The sequence below is a fragment of the Lepisosteus oculatus genome, chromosome 5 (assembly GCF_040954835.1).
Source record: "Lepisosteus oculatus isolate fLepOcu1 chromosome 5, fLepOcu1.hap2, whole genome shotgun sequence".
In the NCBI taxonomy this organism is placed as follows: domain Eukaryota; kingdom Metazoa; phylum Chordata; class Actinopteri; order Semionotiformes; family Lepisosteidae; genus Lepisosteus; species Lepisosteus oculatus.
The window spans coordinates 3,676,044-3,695,851 of NC_090700.1; the positions used below are offsets into that span (position 1 = coordinate 3,676,044).

Genomic DNA, 19,808 nt, shown 5'->3' on the forward strand with positions numbered 1-19,808 from the left:
CTTGCACTTGCTGCAGGAAAGGGAGGGATTTCACTCCAGCCTGTGTCAAAGCGTTGGAGCTTTAGAACTCCGTGACTTTCAGGAAAATGATTCATCAGAATGTTACCAGCAGTCATGAATACAGGCCTTTAATCGGGACTGGCTGGTTTATTGCCAGATCTCTTCTACCTGGAAATAGGAAGCTATTATTAGCCAAAAAAGCATTGGGATTACAGTAAACATACATTATATAATACAATGGCAGCACTGTATTATTCAGAGAGCTTCAGTGTCACATCCAGAATAGCTGAAAAGGGCCCATTCAGAAACCGCAGAGTGTCCTAGCTCACACCACGTTCTTTCTGTTGCACATCAGAAGCAGAGTATTGCACCATCTTTTCTTGTTCTTCACCATATTCCTGCTAACAATAGACAAAGCAAGGCTTGAAAAGCGAGGACTGGATACATACAGCACTGCATTTGGGTTTCAGTAGCATATAGCCACTGTTCTGTGGCAGTGTCTGGAAATGGGCCACCAAGAGGCACTGGGAGAGGCAATAAGGCAATGTTTTTGCATCCTCACCACTGTGATCTTTGTCAGAGAGAGGGATGTGGGTCTCGATGGCTCTGCTCTCCTTTAGGCTGCAACTGTTTGCCTCCGACGCGTAATGAATCGGTGTCTGTCATTTGGCGACATTGTTCTTGCCTTCTCCAGATTATTGAAAAATGGAAAAGTTGTCAGCCTTTCATAGTGATGTCATGGGGTACCTGCCCTCTTCCAGAGCAGATCTCCACACGGCGGCTGTGCTGGCGGCCTCTTACTTCATTTGCTATTCCGAGTGGGAGAGGGAGGGGTTGGCAGTGGCTCTCCTGAAAGCGAACAGGCAAGAGGCAGGGGGCTTTGTGGCGTTTCCTTTTCAAAACCCTGAAATGCTGACACGACTCTCTTCTGAGGGGTAAGAGTGGCCACTTGTGCTCTTCTCCCACCCCTTCAGCAGTGTGATTGGTTGGGAAGCTCTTCCAAGAAAACTAATATGTGCAGAAAAGAAAACACCATGTACGAACAATCTGTAGATGATGCCTTACCATTTCAGGCGTCGGCTTAATGTTGCTGTTGAAAGTATTAATTAGTTGTGTTACAGAGGGAGTAGAGTTAAACAGTCATGTCTTTCTGCTTGTATTTTGAAATGGAAGAGAAGCTTTTCTTTGGAAAAACAAAGACTAAATTGAATCGCAGTCTTTCAGAAAGTAATTGTAAGTACGGAAGTACACAGCTTTCATGTAAGTTAGTATTTATTTGTTTTTGTCAAATCTGTTGGGAAAACTGATTTACTTTGTTTTGGTAAATACTAATGATTTGGACATGTTGGCAGAATTTGACTGCTTACCAAATACAGAAATAAAATATCACTTCCATATTGCTTAATGTCACATCTTAATTTAATGCATGTTTTGTGAGTGAAATTGCACACACACACAGTCTCCCTCCCACTATGTGTTTTTCATCTATAAGATATTTTAGCTCTCAAATATTGATCTATTTTTCACCAAATAAGTGAAAACCTGAGATCTAGTTTTATTTTTAACCCAAGCACTTATTAATTGAACTGGACGGGCACATGTCCAGAAAAATGTAGATTAGAATAATAAAACAAAAACCGATGTGAACTGTGCAGTTGAAATAACAGTGACATTGATCACCCCTAGACTTAATGAGGTGCCGGCTGCAACCAGCCGACTTCTGAATTGCCATCTCTGCTACTTCAGCAAATTGAATAACAATCGAAAATTCACAATCATTTATTAAAGATAATCGGTTTAGGTGCAGTCATTTGGCCTGTTTGGGAGGAAAATTCATTTGAACCAGCAACTTTATGAAATCATTTGTGCATTAAAGGCAGAAGAGTGAATGTTAAGCTGCTAAATGGCCGCATATTCTTTTCACCCTGCACATCGTGCCTTTTCCCCCCGGTTCACGTGAGGACACACACTGGCCTACATCTTGCTTCATTTAGAAAGTAGAGCGTCGTCCCTCCCTCTGGCACTCCGAGGTCTCACTGCTGACCCCCTTCTCAAGTACAGTGAGCTTGTTCCTCTTTACACATAAAAGTTACGCGTGCAGTAGACGTGTAAATGGAGAACGTGTTTGAGTGCTTCCAACTCAACCAGACGATATTGTAATTAGAGAAAAAAAAGGGGGAAAAAGAGATGTTTGCAGGGCTGCCCCATTCAGATAATGATATCTAAGTCATTTCCTTTCCAAATATTTTATTCAGCGATGATACATAACGATGTAAAGTTATATAGTACACAGCTACCCTAATAATCTGAAAATATAGTGTCTGTGGTAGCACTTATGAATACCAGACATGCAGACCAAGTGATGGCATGAACATTGAACTGCCAAGTGCTATAATTTTATTTTAAAAAAGTGATATTTGATGGGACGGTGCTAGTGCCCCCATTATTGCACATTTTGGGTGTTAAGTACAGATTGAGAGCACAGAGTTAAATCAGAGACAGCTGAATCACTGCTGTCTTTTTGGATGGAAGGAAGACGGGGCCAGAAAGACAGGTGTCGATTATTACAAATGCAGATTTATCCTTAAATGCATGAAAATGGGAGGAAATTGGGTCTTTGGAAAAATGTTATTGTGAATTTTGGAACTTCATTTCTCTTTTTATTTCCTTAACAAAGTAATTCCAGCTGTTTTTTTAATTGAAATTGACAACAATTAAGTGCATAAGAATAAGAAAGGTTACAAATGAGAGGGGGCCGTTCAGCCCCTGTGGAAATGATTAATTATTTAATCAAAGGATCTCATCCAGTTTCTTCTTGAATGAAGCCAAAGTTTTGGTTTCAGCCACATTTAAGCAGCCTTAGAACTGCGTAAAATAATTTAAATAGGACAAAACTGTGTACAAAAACAAATTTGACCAAAATATAAAACGTCAGCAAAGCATCTGGCAAATATAGCAAAATAAGGTAAAATGAACACACTTTTCTATAACACCGTTATCCCTTAAATTATAATAGCTCTACAGCTAGTCACCTGCACTTATCTGTTCCTGCATGGTTTTATCTTTATGCTAATATATTGCAAGCATTTGAATTTTTTTTTTATGTTATCTGCATTGTTTGATAACTTATTGTATTGCTTGCATGCAGCTGTAAATAACTGATAATAATATAACCAAACTCTAACAGCTTAACAGTAACAGGACGTCCATAGATGTAAGAGTGTCTTATTAAGTGAAATCATATATAATTAAAGCACTGTAGAGCAAGTAAGATAATTAATTCCAGCAGCAGTCAGTGATGCCATTTTAAATTAAACTTGGTACTTTCAGTACAATGTGCAAAGCATTTAAGAGACTTTATGCATAGTATGCAGGCCCGAAGCAGATCAGACCCGAATCAAGAAACCCACACTGAGAGGGTGAAAATAGGAGGTCGCTTCAAATACCAAAAATTAAAAACAAAAGGAATGTAAAGGTTTAATTGGTGTTGACAATAAAGACACTTTTCCCTCTGGATGACAATACGCAAACCAGAGAATTCACTACACTAGAGCGGGAGTGTTTCTCACGCTGTTACTGTGTTAGGAGAGAACAGCAGGGGTCACTCCAATGTGAATGAGAGGCACAGCACATAACCCAGTGGTAGGAAGATCACACCATCGCTCTGTGTTACTGGTACAGCGCTAGTACAATACAGAGCCCTTCACTATCTGGATCCTCCACTCGGGAGAAGAAATAATGGATTGGAAAAGTTTAACTAAAACCTGGTCATGGGTACAGTATATTGTATGTCCACAAAGAGTCACCATTTTGATGTGTGAGGGTAAGCGTTCAGTAATGTGACCCATTTAGAGCAGAAACATTAACCCTGCTGGACAATTCAGTTAAGCGGTGTAAATCTTTCTAACATCAGGTTTGAAATGACAAACATTAACAGCTTCTGCTCCTGGCTAACACAGCAGATGTTGGGATAGAATCACTCCTGTTTTTTACAGAGCCAGACTGGAGATCTCATTAAATATGGTCTTGTGCATGTGAAAGTGGTCAGCCCAGTTTAAATTCGTACTACCTGATATCTCTCTTGTAGTGCCAGATGAAGTGTTCTGTGTGCGTATACACAGTATGTACACTTACTGGCTGGCTGGTGAGCTGCCCAAATGAAACAGATTACTTTTTGTTTTTTAAAAACGACAGGACAATTCCACTAGAAACGCCAGTCTTTGCAGGCAGCATCAGAAATAACTCTTGCATTTTTTTCTTCTTCTGCATTTCCCTTGCTCTCCTGTGCTGTTTGCACGTCTCTGTCGAGCCACGCTGGAGATATTGATGAACTATGACAGGTGTACACTTACCTATCAGGCACGCACAGTCTATCCTCAGTTCATATTAAAAAAAATGTATACGAAGTGTCTGGTCCTATTTGTCACACATGATTTGCTTTCGCCATATATGTTTAATAAAATATGACAATGCACAGTGTTGTGTACTGTATGTGAAATGTATTTCTGCTCTTCATGTTGGTATCTTGTGCCCATGGAATTTTGTCTCTCTCTTAAGGGTACATGACCCATAAAAGAAGGTTCAGTATATACTGTATTATCATAGACTGAACACCAGTCCTTTGTTCGTGACAGAAGCTGGTGGTTGTTCTGAAATGTGTGACTTCTGATAGAAGGTCTAACCAGGCCTTCTGTCTGTCGGAGATATTTAAATACCCCCCCAGGAGATGTTTCTATGTATTATTTAATAAGCTGCCACTGCTGTACTTCAGAAAACCACATACGGTATATATTATAAATATGATTCTTTATCAATAATTCACAGCACACTCAAGGAAAATGTGATATTCTGTATACCGACGTATGGCAGGGCCAGAATGAAGTGGCCCCCCTACAGCTGACTACGGCTTGTGCTCGCAGTAGGAGAAAACGCTTTTTGTTTAACTGACCCTCAGAGGTAGACTTGATGCAGGGAAGGAAACTGGCATTAGCCATGCTCTCTGCGGATTAGAAATGAAAATAGGCCCAGATGTGCCGATCAGAGTGTTTAATTTATATGTAGCAATAATTAAAAACAGTGTTTTGCCACTTGAGATGATGCATATAGGTTCAGAAACGAATGGGTGCAGCCGACAATACAGCTGAGCAGAGTGTCAGAGAGAAATGTGCAATTTAAAAATTAAAAAAATATCAAAATAAATATCTTTTTCAAAATACCTTAATGGATAACCATTGGGTTTGACTGTATTAATGCAATTGCCAGCGGCTTCCAGATACCATCTGGGGTATTTTGAGTTAATGGTCACACATGGCCAGTCATTTATTGATTGCGTATTGCAGAGATAGAAACCACCCCAGCTGAAAAATGCAGTTTTCTACTTTTTTTATTTTTGCTCAGTGGAAAACAACGTGTAACAGCGCGTGTGGGCTTTCAGATGTGAAGCAGCTCCGTGGTGCTTTCATCGTCCTTTCTCTGTGGCTCTTGGGTCTCCCCGGGGCAGGCCTGGCTCTGTGACTGTGTTTCTCCAAAGACGGACTCGTGTGGCAGGTCTCGGCAGGGGTCCGTGCGCCAGCCCGAGTGGACGGTGCTCGGGGAACTGGACAGACAGAAGAGCAATGCACTGATCCTCCTGAAGGCTCGGCTCAGCTCCCTTTTCTCTTTCTCGTTCCTTCATTTTCAGGTTCAGTGCTGACTTTTGCAAGGTTCCTGCTCCAATGAAGATCAGCTGCCGAGCCCATGTGTGGACTGCCCTGCCCGAAGAGTGAGCTGCAGACCACAGAGGCACGCTGACGGACAACGTAAGCATTTTTATCTTACTGTGGCATTCCTGCCAGCTAACGGCGGCAGGAGAGAGACGAGCTCTGATGTCACCACTCCTGTATTCCTCTACTGACCTGCGATCTTCTCCATCAGACCAGTCCCAAAGCGTTTTTTTTGCTTTCCCTTTCTCCTAAATAATTACAGCTTCAAATGGCAAATATATATTGGAGAAAATGTACACAACTGGATTCAAAGCGGATGCCAAAAAAAAAATCTTCTGGCTTTCATAATCTGTGCTACGGAAAAGAAATTCTCTAATTAAGGTGAATGAATATTTAACGAATGACATTCTCTCTGCCGAGCATGAATTATGAACAGTGGTTTACTCTGAAAATGTAGGGTGGAAAAATAATTTAAACAAAATCCTGTTGCATTGTAAATAATTTTAAATCTAATCTAGCTGCTGAACTGCGCAGAACTCTTAGAGACAGATAAGTGTTCAGCATTGAAGATTTGTATTGGGTTAGAGGGCTTTTTGTCCCAGCAATTACAGAAAGCACTTTGATTGTGTCATTTTCATTTCAGTCATTTTTTTTGTCATGCATGCTCAGCTTGTACCTGTTTGAACATGGGTATCATTAATATTTATAGATTTATTTCTAATTAATCAAGGAATGGTCTGTTTTTGTTCATCTGGAATCTTGGGTAGGTTCTTTCATCGAATGTAAATATAAGTGGAGTCATTTGGTCTTTAAAATGAAAGTATTACAGCTCAAAAGTAACAGTTTAATGCAGATGAATTCAGACTCCTTTCCTTCTGTCCCCGATCACTCTCTACTTGACAGAAGACAAGTCTCACATGCATCAGTCTTTTAAAGACCCTCCTGGGACCTTTTGATCTACAGTATGTTTGATATGCATATTTCGATATGTGTATTATTTTAAAATAAATAAGTGCTATCTGAACGCTTGAGGTCTGATCAGGTGAACTGCTCCTCCTTCACATTAACAAGAAAGATTGTTCTTTTAGACCAGAGCTAATCAATCTATCTAGTAGCAGAGTAGCCAAATCAAAAAAGGTCATGTGACCCTTACACAACAAAAGAATGGGAATCTGAATTAGAGGAATAGCTGTATAATGAGCTGTGTTGGCTGTTTGGTTCGAAATATCTTGAGATGATTCCTTCTTGCACACGACCTGCCTGTTGCTACAGTATGTAGCAAACAGGAAGCTGGAGACAGATGTTTCCAGAGAGGGTGTGGCTGTAAGGTCCGCGGTCGGGGAAGATGTCTCTCAGATAGGACTGTTTTCCTGTTGCATGATGTTGGGAACGATTATCAGTGCTGTGACAATTGTACTGCCCAGCTTTTGGGAAGAACACATTATAATTGGCATTGAATGGATTTGTTCAGGGTCTTGATGGCCTGTCCTGGTTCCAGTCCTCTGGATATATTCCTAACGCACTGTTTAAAATGAAAATGCACCTCTTACAAAACAGTCCTGTGATTATATTTACCCATCAATTGTTCTTTTGATTTTTAGAATTCCTATTAGCTGCTTAAACATTGTTCTTAATTTACCATTAAAAGGTATGTTCAATTTGAGTGTCTTTGTCACCAGTGACACTGTCCTGTGCCTTAAGCATTTCCATTCATTAGACCAGTTACAGCTAAGATCTAGACACCAGTTGGATTTGAGAATTATTGGTTCAAGTTTCTCCCATGAGTATCTTGTTTCAGTGAAGTGAAACCACACAGAGTAATGTGTGTCTGTTTCTTTACACATCTATGAAGTGTATGAGTTGTGCATTCCATGATGGTGATAGTAATCACTGAGATTATTCACGTGAATGTTTAAAATAAATTAAAGCTAAATTAGTAGTTTGCTTGATTTTTTCATGTGATGTGGTGAAACCTGAGTCTGAACTGCTGAGCCAGTTCAATAATTATTTCAATGCTTCTGCCTTGAAGAAGCTTGAGGAGATGAGTTCCATCAGGGTCAGGTGGAAGTATTTAACTACTACCCATGGGAAGGGGTCAGCTGATCGAGGAGGTGGTACCATTTAGAGAGCTGCAGGCCAGATGATCACATCTTGAAAGGGGATCATTAATGGCTCCAAGGACTTCACAGAGATTCGGCAGTGGCTATGAAGGGATCTGAGCATCAGACATGCTTCAAAATGTACAGTGGCTCCCAGAAATCACCCCTGTGCATTTCTTCACATGTGATAAAAGCACAGTAACAACCAAAAGAAGTTGAAGTGGGGAGCATTGTCAGCGTGTGTAGGCTGACGAGGAACAAGTAAAGGTAAATTTACACGCTGAAAAGTAAAAAGAAGAAACTCAGCATTTTGGCTGTCGAGCCTTCCTAAGGCGGCAAATGACAAAAAGGCACACCGCTGAAGAGCCCAATGTGCCAGGCAGTACTGAATAAGATGAACCAAAAAGAGACCGACATGAGCACAATGGTGAGACTGGACACTGGTGTGCTGTATACTGGGAACCCACAAAATAATGGTTCAATGTCAAAATTTAAAGGTTCAAAGGTCACACTCTAGCATATCCGCTAGACTGCGGCAGACTTGAACACTGTCAAATGTTTAACCATTTGAGACACTGACAAGGTTATTAAGCATTTCTGTCCATGCTGAAGCCTGTGATTCAGTACCACCATGATAATGGTGTGTAAATGTGCTCACTATTCAGTGCAGTGTACAGTAATGTACTGAAACAGTGAAGGTGATTAGGCAGGGTAATGAAACTCACAGGACTAATGGAGACGGGCCAATAATCTTTATGACCTTATTTGCATGCCTTGCAATGCTCCACATGATAAACATGGCGGTAGCAGTGGGCTCATTTTTTCTCGAAGTAAACATTGGATTCACAAGACTTTTCTGTGATTTATGAAGCGTACGAGAAAATTTTAGGCAGACACATATACTGTAGCAGCATTTTTAAATCTAGAAATTATGTTAAAGGTCCTCAAAATAATTCCATACAGTGAGCCACAAAACATGTTCTACTGGTTAGAGACGCACCACTCAGCATGCATTCAGCAAGTATAGTTCATTCACAATTCTTCCTAGTCAAGCCAGTAACCATTATTTACCACTAATGTATGACTTAGATCTTATAAACAGCTGTATGAATGTAACCGCTCCTCAGCTGATCATATTGAAGAGATTCAATGACAATTTCCCAGAAGCTAGCTGCCAATAAGCTGTCTCTTTTTTTTTTTTTTGTAATTTGGCCTCCATCATCAAATGTGAGAGTTGAGAGCTGTCATGAAGCAGGCCTGGTTGAAACCTTTCCACCAGCCCTTCAGGGCAAGCAAAATGAAGCTGCACCTCAGCGTCAAAATCAATAGAAAATCAATCTTTGTCAGAACGTTAGATGAGCCGCTGTGGCTTGGCTGGTACATACCCTCCTCTTGGAATTTCTGTGATCTAATCTATATATTCTTCTCCCCTTGTCAAGGTTTCACAGCACTATACCCTTTGCTTTTGCTTTTTTCCATTGTAGAAGGTTTTGTACAGTTGTAGGAGCTCACGAAAATGCTGTAAATTATTCAACAGAATTTGAGTTTGGAAGCCAGACAACTCGTCCTTAAATGAACCATATACACTAATGGACATTTAGTATGCATTCCACTCTTATTAGGTTGTTAATGATTTCCATTTTTCCTCCGTTTTTAGAAAAAAAAATAAAAAGTAAAAACAGCAGTTCTATATGCTGTTGACTCCAGACGTTTCTAATGGCAGTCAGGTGGCTGTATGGTCTGCTTTTCACTGAAAGCAGTCACCGAAACAGGAAGCTTAACATGCGGGTTTGAGTTAGCCTCATTACGGCCCAAGCAGTACGTGTTGAAGCAGCCGTAGTCAGGCAGAGGGAAGGATTTTTTCTTTCTGTGTTTTGGAAAAGACCTGCAGAGTGGCACACAAAAGCACTGTTTTAATGAGTCCCTCTTTTGTGTCCTAGAAGAAACCACACAGCAGCTGAAAGACATTTGGTATCGGCAGAGAAGAATGACATTACTCCCTGGGGCACAGTCTGCACCGTGCTGGGCACTCTCTGCCAGAGACCTGTAGCTTGTCCAGTGTGTCCTCACCAGCTTCATAAACACATATTCAACACCACGTCATCTGACCGTAAGTAAGATGCTGTTAGAGGGACAAGGACCTGTGTTTTTTAACACAAGCATGCAAAATTATGGCAGAGTGCTAGGCCTAGCATCCTGCTCTGTGTTTATAAAGAGTGTGTCATATATAGTGTCCATGGAATTTCCATGTTTATCCATATAAAAGCCTACTCTTGTAAATGTGAACTGAAATAACTTCTTCCATGCTAAAATGTAACTAAACTCTACATGCTGCTCATGCACTGTAGTTCTCTTTACTATCTGTGGTTTCTGGATTATATGCACCTATGTCCAAATGTATTCAATGTAAGTAAAGTTTGGTTTATAAAAGAATGCAGGTATACATTTAGTATTTGTTGTATAAATCAAAACACCATTAACCATAACATTAAAAGCATAACCTGTCCAAAATAATTGCATATATTTCTAAATATTAACATTCAAATGTATTCACACCCTGAAAATATGTCAGGAATAGTGGTTATTAACAAAAAAACTTAAATGTTTTTTAATCGTTGGGTAGTTTTACAAAGCCTTGGAACTCTTACAGATTCTTCTAAAAATCACCTTGAATGACTTCAATGGAGAATGCAAAAGCACAATACTCAGAGCCATGTGATCAGTGGGAAAATCACAGAATTGTGGAAACATACACTAAAAGATTGTTGACCTCAACAACTCTATTGACATATAAGACATTCTAGTTTCAACTGGTGTTCATTCAGAAGTTCAAGATGGTTGCTACTCCACCAGAAGAGGATGTAGGAAGGTTTTGTCAGAACAGCTGTCTCGGAGGCTATCATACACCCAATGACAACAATAGGGAATCTTTAAAGAAAGAAACTTAAATATACAGCGTTTCCAAGACTACTGTTCACAATTTACCTCAAGAAACTAGTGTCTGTGGCAAACCACGTTCCACAGCATAAAAGAAAAAAACCTCGACCCCCAGTTTTTGGACAGTCTCGCTAGAGGTACGCTAAGCAGGGAAAGGTGATGTTCATGTTGAGAAAGAATATCATCTTTTCTGTGAAACATGGAAGTGGGGTTGTCTTTGCATCATCTAGACCTGGACCTCTTTAATTGATAGAAATAGGCCTAAGTGACAGATGGATTTCCGAGCAAATCAGATTTTATCCACAACCCAGTTTCCTGGTGTCAAATTAGCACCTGCAGGATAATGTCCTCAAGCACCCCCTCATGTCTATAACCATATGGTTAAGGAAGCATAAGGTCCACGTTCCTTATTGGCCCTAGTGATCTCCAGACCTCAACCCAACTACTCTATATTGTCAGTGCCAGTGTTAGAATAGAAAAATACAGATTGCTGAGCTGTTGATCATTTTCAACATTGTGTATTTAGAATTCTATACAGTATTATTGTGGACAGCTGTTTTTGTGGTGATCAGTATTGACGTGGTGTTTCCATTTATGTCGTGCCAGAAAGACTTAGTTGTTGAGCTGGAACCAACTTGGTTACATCACTACGAGGGGTATGAATACATTAGCCAACTATAAATGTTTAATATTGTGCAATTTATTCCTTTTTTGGCTTCACTAAGAAACCAAAAGGTTTTATTTTTCATCTTCTATAAAATATGCCGTGCGCCATTTGAGCTTATTTCTTTTGCTCTTTAAAAAAAAATGTCAAAAACATCGGGGGCCTTGAACCAGAAAGGATATAATGGAGCTAATTAAAGAGATTAGAGTGCGTCACCCTATTCAGATTGAAAATGCATTACCATCCCCATGTCAAACGGATGACAGGGGTGATCTGGACTAAGTAAATGTATGGTAAGGTAATGAAGAAAGTTTGGGAAATGTCTGGTATGCCACAGCTGAATAAAAATGACTCGTTTCCCCATTTACTAGCATTTACTGTAAGAAATTAGATTTCATGCCAAGGCATTCCACATTCTGCTGGCTTACAGAGCGCTGGAAAGACACAGTCAGTCAGAGCTGCGCACTGCCAGGTACACCAGACCACTGTGTGGAAATGATGTGAGAGTGTAGAGACATGGGTCAGCTCTGGGTCATGTGCTAACTGGATAACCGCTGGGGACAAGTGTGTTTCAGTATCAGCCAGCGACCCTCCCCTCCTCCTCTGCGGGATCGCTTTACACTCAACCACCTCCTCTGCCTCGTCAGCTCGGGGACGGCCCGTCACTCCCAGCGTTCCAGCCCCTAGGAACCCGGCCCTTTCTCGGCTGAATGCTGCCTCTCGTCGGAAAGCCCCTCAGCATTTTGCAGTTAGAGCTGGGCAAGCCGCTCGCTGCTCACTCAGGTCACCCCCGAATATGCTGGGCCACTCACAGACGCCACGTGGAAGACCACTGGCTCTGTCGTCCTCAGGTCACTCACAGCAACAGCCATTTAACTGGGCACTGCGCCTCCTAGCTCTCGGGGCTTGTAAATTACAAGCTGGCTTTTAACCATGTTCAAGTTATGTTCAGGAGACGTTGCAGTTCTCCCATCATGCTCTCGACTGCCCTTTGACTACTGTCTGGGCTCATGTCAGGAGTGCTCTGTGCGGGTGTGTCGTCAGACAAGCCGCTCTGCTTTCTCCCTTGGACACGGGGGACGGGTTCTGTGCAACCATGCCAAATGGTTTGAAAGATGTCCAGCTTAGTCTGAGATGCTCCTGGGGATATAGTCAGAAGAAAGCTAGAGGAAATGGATGCATAAATCCTCAAAGTAAATAATCCTCAGAACAGCAAAGCAGCAACTGGGAGGTGTAATGATCTCCACATGACCTTGCAGTTCTCCTCCTCCACCTAGAACAGGACCACACTGGGGGATGTTATGCATGTAATGCACAGTTATGTTTTGTTTGAGAAAGTCTTGAAATAGGGTTTTTCCCACTTATCTTTTTCCATCGTCTTTGCATGCCCCATATTGTCTGAGCATGTGACCGGAGGGTGAAAGGTTCAGTTCCCATGTTTCACAGCAACCTGCTAATTGTCCAATCAGCCACTGGGCCTCCTCTTCCTCCCCTTCCGTAGAACGGGTATGAGCAGAACTTTTCTGATTGGAAGCTGGGATTATTCCTCCATAATTTCTGGAGTTAAAAAGATATTAGTGCAGCTTAATTGTTACAGTTTCTGGAATTCTAGAAATTAACCAAAAGACAAGAAAAGGTTCAATTAAAAACTAAGTCAATTAAAGTTGAACAAAAAATAAAACAAATTAGAAATTCACTGACCACAATTGTGACTTAACCATTACCTGGAAAATAGTACTATTTATTTGAATCCTCTTACAGCAATTTCCTATGCCCCTTGCATGGATGGTTAATTAATAATTTGTTCATGCTTGCAAAGTGTAAGTCTTGATTCAGACTGTCATTCGATAAAAAATTAAAAGACCTCCTTTACAGTTCACACTGTCACATTAAGCACTTACCTTTGGCTTGCTGATTACAGCATTCTTTAGAGAGACAGCTCAAAGCCTTCACTTTACAGCAGATGTTGAGCTGCTGTTTCCAAATGCAAATAAAACCTCTAATTATTCAATTATCACATGTGCCTGGAGGTGGATGACGTCTAATATTTTCAGCTTATAGTTATTCCTTGTTCTAAAATACCCAGGGGATGAGAAAGCTGCATAAAGCATAAAGCTTATCAAAGCAACTGGTAGAGACAAAACAACTGGTTTTACTTGTGCACAGAGACCTCTTGGAATCGATATCAAATGTATTGCTTTCTGTTTTTGGTTTGCCAAGAAGGATGAGCTGTAAGTTGATAGATGGCTTTGGTTTCAGAAAAGTGCACTTACAGCGTTTTGTCACCAGACTGTGTTGCCCCAGTCAGGTGGCAAACGTGGGTCTGCATTATTGATCACAAGGCAAACTGTAAGAGCCTTGGAGACATTTATTTTTATGCTGTTCTTTCAGGGTAGCCTGTTGCTACTCTTTCACATGCAAGAAACTGTAGTTATTAGAATGGATCTCTAATTAACAGCCAACCAATGGTACTTAACCACATATCTTCAAGGAAATAATAGCCCTTCCTCACTTCATTATCACTTTTTATTACTTTCTTCTGTAGCCTGTGAAGTCGGCCAGTGATTGATGTCTTCAGATTAAATGGATTATAAGAGGCAGGTTCTTGTACTTCAGGAGAAGTAGCATCAAGTTTTAATGCAGAGAAAGACAAAGAAAAGATACATCTTAAGAGAGGTGATTAGTGTGTTTCTAACCTGAAACAGTCTTGCGGAGTTTTTAAAATCTATTTTTCTTCTTCTAATTAGCTTTAGTACCATTGATCTTATTATCCCTTAACGATGAAATGCCATTTTAAAAAAATAATGCAGAGATAGTTCCTTGAGTAGGGCAGCTGTGCGGTCTCTTCGGCACCTCAGAACTGTCTTACAAAGACATAAACTTCAACTAATCTGCACAGAAATCAGGACAAGCACAATTCATATTCAGGAAGGTCTAAAATTGAATTCTGATTAATATGACTAAGGATTCCAGGTTATTATTGCTGGATAATTGTATGATTGCTTTTTCAGTGCTAAATGTGCATGTATGATAATTGTATGAAACTCAACATATTTATGCTGCACTGTACGGTATGTGAGCTGCTGATTCACTGGGCTGATCTGTGTGCATGCTATGCATATACTAACACTCATCCCTCCTTAATGATTACAAATGGTGAAAATTGCAACTATAGGAACTTTAAAACTCTGCAGAGGTTATTCAATATCGGCATGACTTTATCCTGCTTTCAATCCACATCATTCAAAATGTATCCTCACCACAGTGTGCAGAAGCCGATTGTGGTGAAACCTTAGTTTATTTTCTGATTTAAAAACTACAGAATTACTGAAGTCCTAGATAGGTTTATTTGCAGCATTCATCTAAACCAGTACAACCCTGGTTAATTAGTTTTCTGTTTGATCTGTTCTTATTAGCCTAGGTCATTTTCTTTTTCACACTGCGTGGTTGTGCCCTGTATCTATTTGCACTTCACAAGTAATCAACTCCAGTCGCTACAATTACTGAGAGACTGAAACCAGATCAAAATAATTTAACAGTGGAAGGAAAGCATAATAAGAGAGTTCAAGAGATATGGAACTGTGATGTTTAAAGCAAAAAAAGCCCATTAACACAATTGAGAATTTATTTAAAATGGCTAAGATATATCTCTAAAAAACACCTGAATGTTTAAACTGCCCTACCAGCTCCTTTCAGCATTAATTTTGAGTGCCCACTGAGATGGTTTTTGACTTGTTTGTTGTTTTTATGTTTGTCCTGTAGTCTCTTAATGCCAGTATCATTATGGCATTAAGCACAAAGGGAAAACTGCCTTTTTCTTCCATCACTCATTTCCATCATGTCCATATGTATATATTTTTATTTTCCATAAGAACATAAGAGATGTTACATTAAGAGGAAGCCATTCAATCCATCTGTCCCATTTGACAGTAGCTAATTGATCCCAGGACCTCGTCCAGCAGTTTTCTTGAAAGAAGCCAGGGTATTGGCTTCAACAACATGGCTGGGCAGCTTCTTCCTTCTTCCCACCAACCTTGTCAGGCAAGGAAGTGCCTCCTGTTCTCAGTTTTAAGTCCACACATCCACATTTTAGCTAGAAAATAAATGCAATCTGTTAGCCCGCTGTTTCCTTGTCCCTGACCCGAGTTGTTGTTTTCTGTGTGTGTGTGCCAGGGGACCTCAGTTGCAAGGGGATGACCGAGCGCATTCACAGCATCAACCTTCACAACTTCAGCAATTCTGTACTTGAGACCCTCAATGAGCAGCGCAACCGCGGCCACTTCTGTGACGTGACAGTTCGGATCCATGGGAGCATGCTGCGCGCCCACCGCTGTGTGCTGGCGGCTGGGAGCCCCTTCTTTCAGGACAAGCTCCTCCTGGGCTACAGCGACATCGAGATCCCCTCTGTGGTCTCAGTACAGTCCATCCAGAAGCTGATTGACTTCATGTACAGCGGGGTGCTGCGCGTGTCTCAGTCGGAGGCCTTGCAGATCCTAACGGCCGCCAGCATCCTGCAGATCAAGACTGTCATTGACGAATGCACCCGCATCGTCTCGCAGAACGTGGGCTCCAGCGGGACCCGGGGCTTTCCGCTGATCCCTGGGGACTCTGGCCAGGAGACACCCAGGGGCACCCCTGAATCTGGCACCTCGGGGCCCAGCAGCGATGCAGAGTCCGGCTACATGCAGCCCCACTCCCAGCAAAGCCTGGACCGGATCTACACGTCTCTGTACACCTGCTCCGGGATCTCCTTGCAGAACGGTACAGGAGAGCGCACCTACTATGGAGGGGCTATAGTGGGCAACTATGACTCGGCTCTGTCACTCCAGAAAGATCAGCACGTGCAGGACCCGGCCTGGATCACCCGCATCCACGAGAGAACACAGCAGATGGAGAGGTTCCTCTCCACCCCCGAGACCACCCACTGCCGGAAACAGCCGCGGCCCGTCCGCATCCAGACGGGCAGCGTGCACATCAAGCAGGAGGTGGAAGACGACTACAACTGCTACGGTCAGGACCGGATGCAGGGCCTCGAGCGCAACGAGTCCGAGGAGTGCAACGAGGACACGGATCAGGCGGAGGGTACGGAGAGCGAGCCCAAGGGGGAGAGCTTCGACTCGGGGGTGAGCTCCTCCATCGGCACGGAGCCTGACTCGGTGGAGCAGCAGTACCTGGCCGGCTTCGGGAGGGAGGGCAACCCGGACGGCATGCAGGCGGAGCCGGCTGAGCTCCTGGGAGAGCAATCCCAGCACATCGAGGTGAACGACTCCTCGCCGGAGCAGATGAACGATGTGAACGGCGACGCGGCGGGCTCCCAGCCGGTGGGGGAGGTCGCCATTCTCAACGAGAAGATGGTGCTGCAATCTTCCTTGAACCCCATTATATCGCAGCCTGTGCCCAGCACCCAGCTCTACTTGCGGCAGCCGGACGCCCTCACCAGCAACCTGAGGATGCCCTTAACCCTGACTAGCAACACCCAGGTCATTGGCACCGCTGGAAACACCTACCTGCCAACCCTGTTTGCCACACAGTCGGCGGGCAGCAACAAGCCCTTCCTGTTCAGCCTGCCGCAGTCGCTGGGCGGCCAGCAGCCTCAGTTTGTGGCCGTGCCGCCTCCCAGCCTGACGCCCTTCTCCACTCCCCTGTCGGCCCAGCAGCCCTCGGCGCAGCCGCCGGCGGGGCAGGGGGCCGCGGGGGCCGGCCAGGGCGAGAAGAAGCCCTACGAGTGCACTCTCTGCAGCAAGACCTTTACTGCCAAACAGAACTACGTCAAACACATGTTTGTGCACACAGGTGAGTAGCTGCGCGCCTGTTTCAAGACATTAGCGATGCATGCACTGCATGGAGCGAGCCTAGTTTCTCCGCTGGCAGTGAGGATAAAACATTAGTTTCCTATTGTCTGCCAGCAGTAAAAACAAGCCTTGTGAACCTTCTCATTCTGACTGATCGTGTTTATAGTCCTTCATACGCAAAGCATAGTTTTAAAGGCTACCTTTTTTTAAATAATCTACATGAATGGAAAATGATCATGTATTTGCACTGTAACACTTTATAATGAGGCGCAGTAATAAATCCTTTATTCACCTTTGATGAACTCACCATAGTTATAGGATACATCATACATTAACAATTAATATACTAGTTAGACATACAGTTACTAACATCTGCTCATGTTGTCTTCATGTAGTGTGTTGTAATATGAAAACACTGCAGGTGTGCTTTGAGAGGGATGCTCTTGAACATCAAACCCTCAGTTATGTTGTGTGATCACTGTAATATCTTGTTTTTAAAGCAGTAAAAATATTCCATGGGCTGTGCTTTATGTACAGTAGGCTCACTTTTCTCTGCAAAATGCATAAATATAAATGTAACTGGTCTATTAACAGGATACTTTGTATTAATGATCTATTAAGTAATAATAAAGTATAAGTTACCATTTATTATTGAACCTTTAATTATGAAGTGTTACTATTTGCACATCTAGTCAACAAGACATGCATTGTTGTTTTAAAGTAAATAGGGGGAAATACCATTCAATACCAACCACAAAGAATCAGGCAGAAAAAAAAACAAACAGGACTATATTCACCTGTGCATTTAATTTTCGTCACTGTTGATCTAAAACAACGATCCGAGCTCCTAGCAGTTTGTCTGTGACTGACAATCATCACGAGATTTCATGTTCAAATCAATCGTGTTACCTGATTGTAATCTGTTCACATTATTCATTATTTCGATAGCTTCTTCAGAGAGGGTTTTTTCTTTTAGCTTCTGTAACTGATAAATATTTATTCATCAGAATATGCATACCCCATCATCCGTTTGTCCACAGAAATGCCCCAGGCTACATTAATATGCCTTATCCCTGAGCCAGCAATTTATTTGCTGTTGTTTTAGCTCAGGGAGATGTAAATTTCGAACAATGGAATAGTAATTTGAGAGGAAGCTAGGGGTGCCTCAGAAGATTACAATTCAGCCTGTAATACTGGGCTCAGCAAAAGGTTCATCTTCTTTTCATTTGAACAGAGCGCTAAGGCACCCTTCGGCTTGGCACTGTACATCATTTTAATTATGCTGATTATTAATTAGCAAAGGTGGTTCTTAGATTTGCATTACATTCACAAAAAAGTAAAGCAGGAGAGGAAAAATATAAGCCCTTCCAGAGCAGCCACCTCTCATCATTCTGTTAGTGGCTTTGTCAAAATGGAAGCAATCCTGTACATTATCAGGGCAAGATGGCCCTGATCAGTCTTTACAGCTCCCTCGTGCATCAGCTCTTGACCTAAGGTGCTGGAAATGTATTTTTCCATTAAACATAGATTCAGTCTTTTAATGTTTTTAAAGTAGCTTGTGGAGTTTTATTAAAAACTAAATTTCCATAAGCTTGGTTCTTCCTTCTTACTCATAGTAATTATGTTACAATAGCTGTTGTGCTGTGCCAGATTCGGTGCCCAAAATGAGTCTGATGTCTGACGAACTGGTCCTGAGTCAAAAGTACATTATGCATTATTATTCTTTGTGGACGAAATCAACTTTGCATTCTGAGTTCATTGCCATTCATTAATAAGATCTGTGCAAATGTTCCCTTCACATTTGATTCAGACCAGTCCCTTCTAATCCATATTGATGAGATTCATCCAATCTAGAACGGTCAAGAGACATCAGGCAAAGCAAGTACAGAGAAATACTTTAGATACAGAGAAACACTGCGGTATCTGTGACCAAGTCTTTCAGTATCAGTATTTCTTTTCCCATCTGTCAAGAGGGTTATTCGTGTAGCAAAGCAGAATCATAGATGGCAAGCAGAAAATAGTGTGAAGTCAGGTTTTTGCTGACAGAGGAGGGTTTTTCTTCCTGATGGGCACTAACAGGACCTAACTGTATCCTACACGCGGTTTGTCACTACGTGATCTCTAATGTATCGCCTACTGTATTGCCACTGGGTGTTCTATGAGTGTCTACTGCTTGTTTCTACAAAGAAATGCCAGGCTGGATGAAGCCAAAACCTCGATCCAGTCATCCAGTCAGTGTACAAACCTGAATTCTCTACCCCAGAGGCTTTTACTCCTGCCCAGTGAAAACCCATCATTTAGGGTTACAGACTAGGTTTGTAATTTGTGGTTGGAGGCTAGGTCAAACATTTGATTTAATCCCACCGAAGTGTTTCGGGAATAATACTAGTTTATGCAAAGACTTGTGAGAGCCATGTGACAGGTACTGGCACTGTTGCTCACCACTTGCTGCAGGGAAATTTGACTCCCGTTGCATCGCAGCTTGATCCGTTTCAGGCTTTACAAGCTGTGGGGTGTGTTACCGTCTACTGATGATGTAGAAAAGTAAATATATAATCTTACAAGGACTACATTTCTGATTTATGTTGGATTTTAAGAGAATGCAACGGCAGTG

At 42.0% G+C, this 19,808-nt stretch overlaps 1 protein-coding gene and 1 long non-coding RNA gene across 6 annotated transcripts in view; both read left to right on the forward strand.

Annotated features, from left to right (window-relative positions):
- The window catches only part of LOC138216030 (uncharacterized), a 118,770-nt gene extending 108,940 nt beyond the window's left edge, over positions 1–9,830 (forward strand). For all 5 annotated transcript variants that reach the window (XR_011189601.1, XR_011189599.1, XR_011189602.1 and 2 more), the window contains 2 exons: positions 5,681–5,798; positions 9,742–9,830. This is a non-coding gene — a long non-coding RNA (uncharacterized lncRNA). The remainder of the gene's footprint in view (positions 1–5,680; positions 5,799–9,741) is intronic.
- Positions 9,830–19,808, forward strand: part of zbtb20 (zinc finger and BTB domain containing 20) — a 31,217-nt gene continuing 21,238 nt past the window's right edge. The window contains exons 1-2 of the mRNA XM_015341499.2: positions 9,830–9,911; positions 15,576–17,195. Of these exons, the coding sequence (XP_015196985.1) occupies positions 15,596–17,195 (1,600 nt within the window). The 5' untranslated portion in view covers positions 9,830–9,911; positions 15,576–15,595. The remainder of the gene's footprint in view (positions 9,912–15,575; positions 17,196–19,808) is intronic.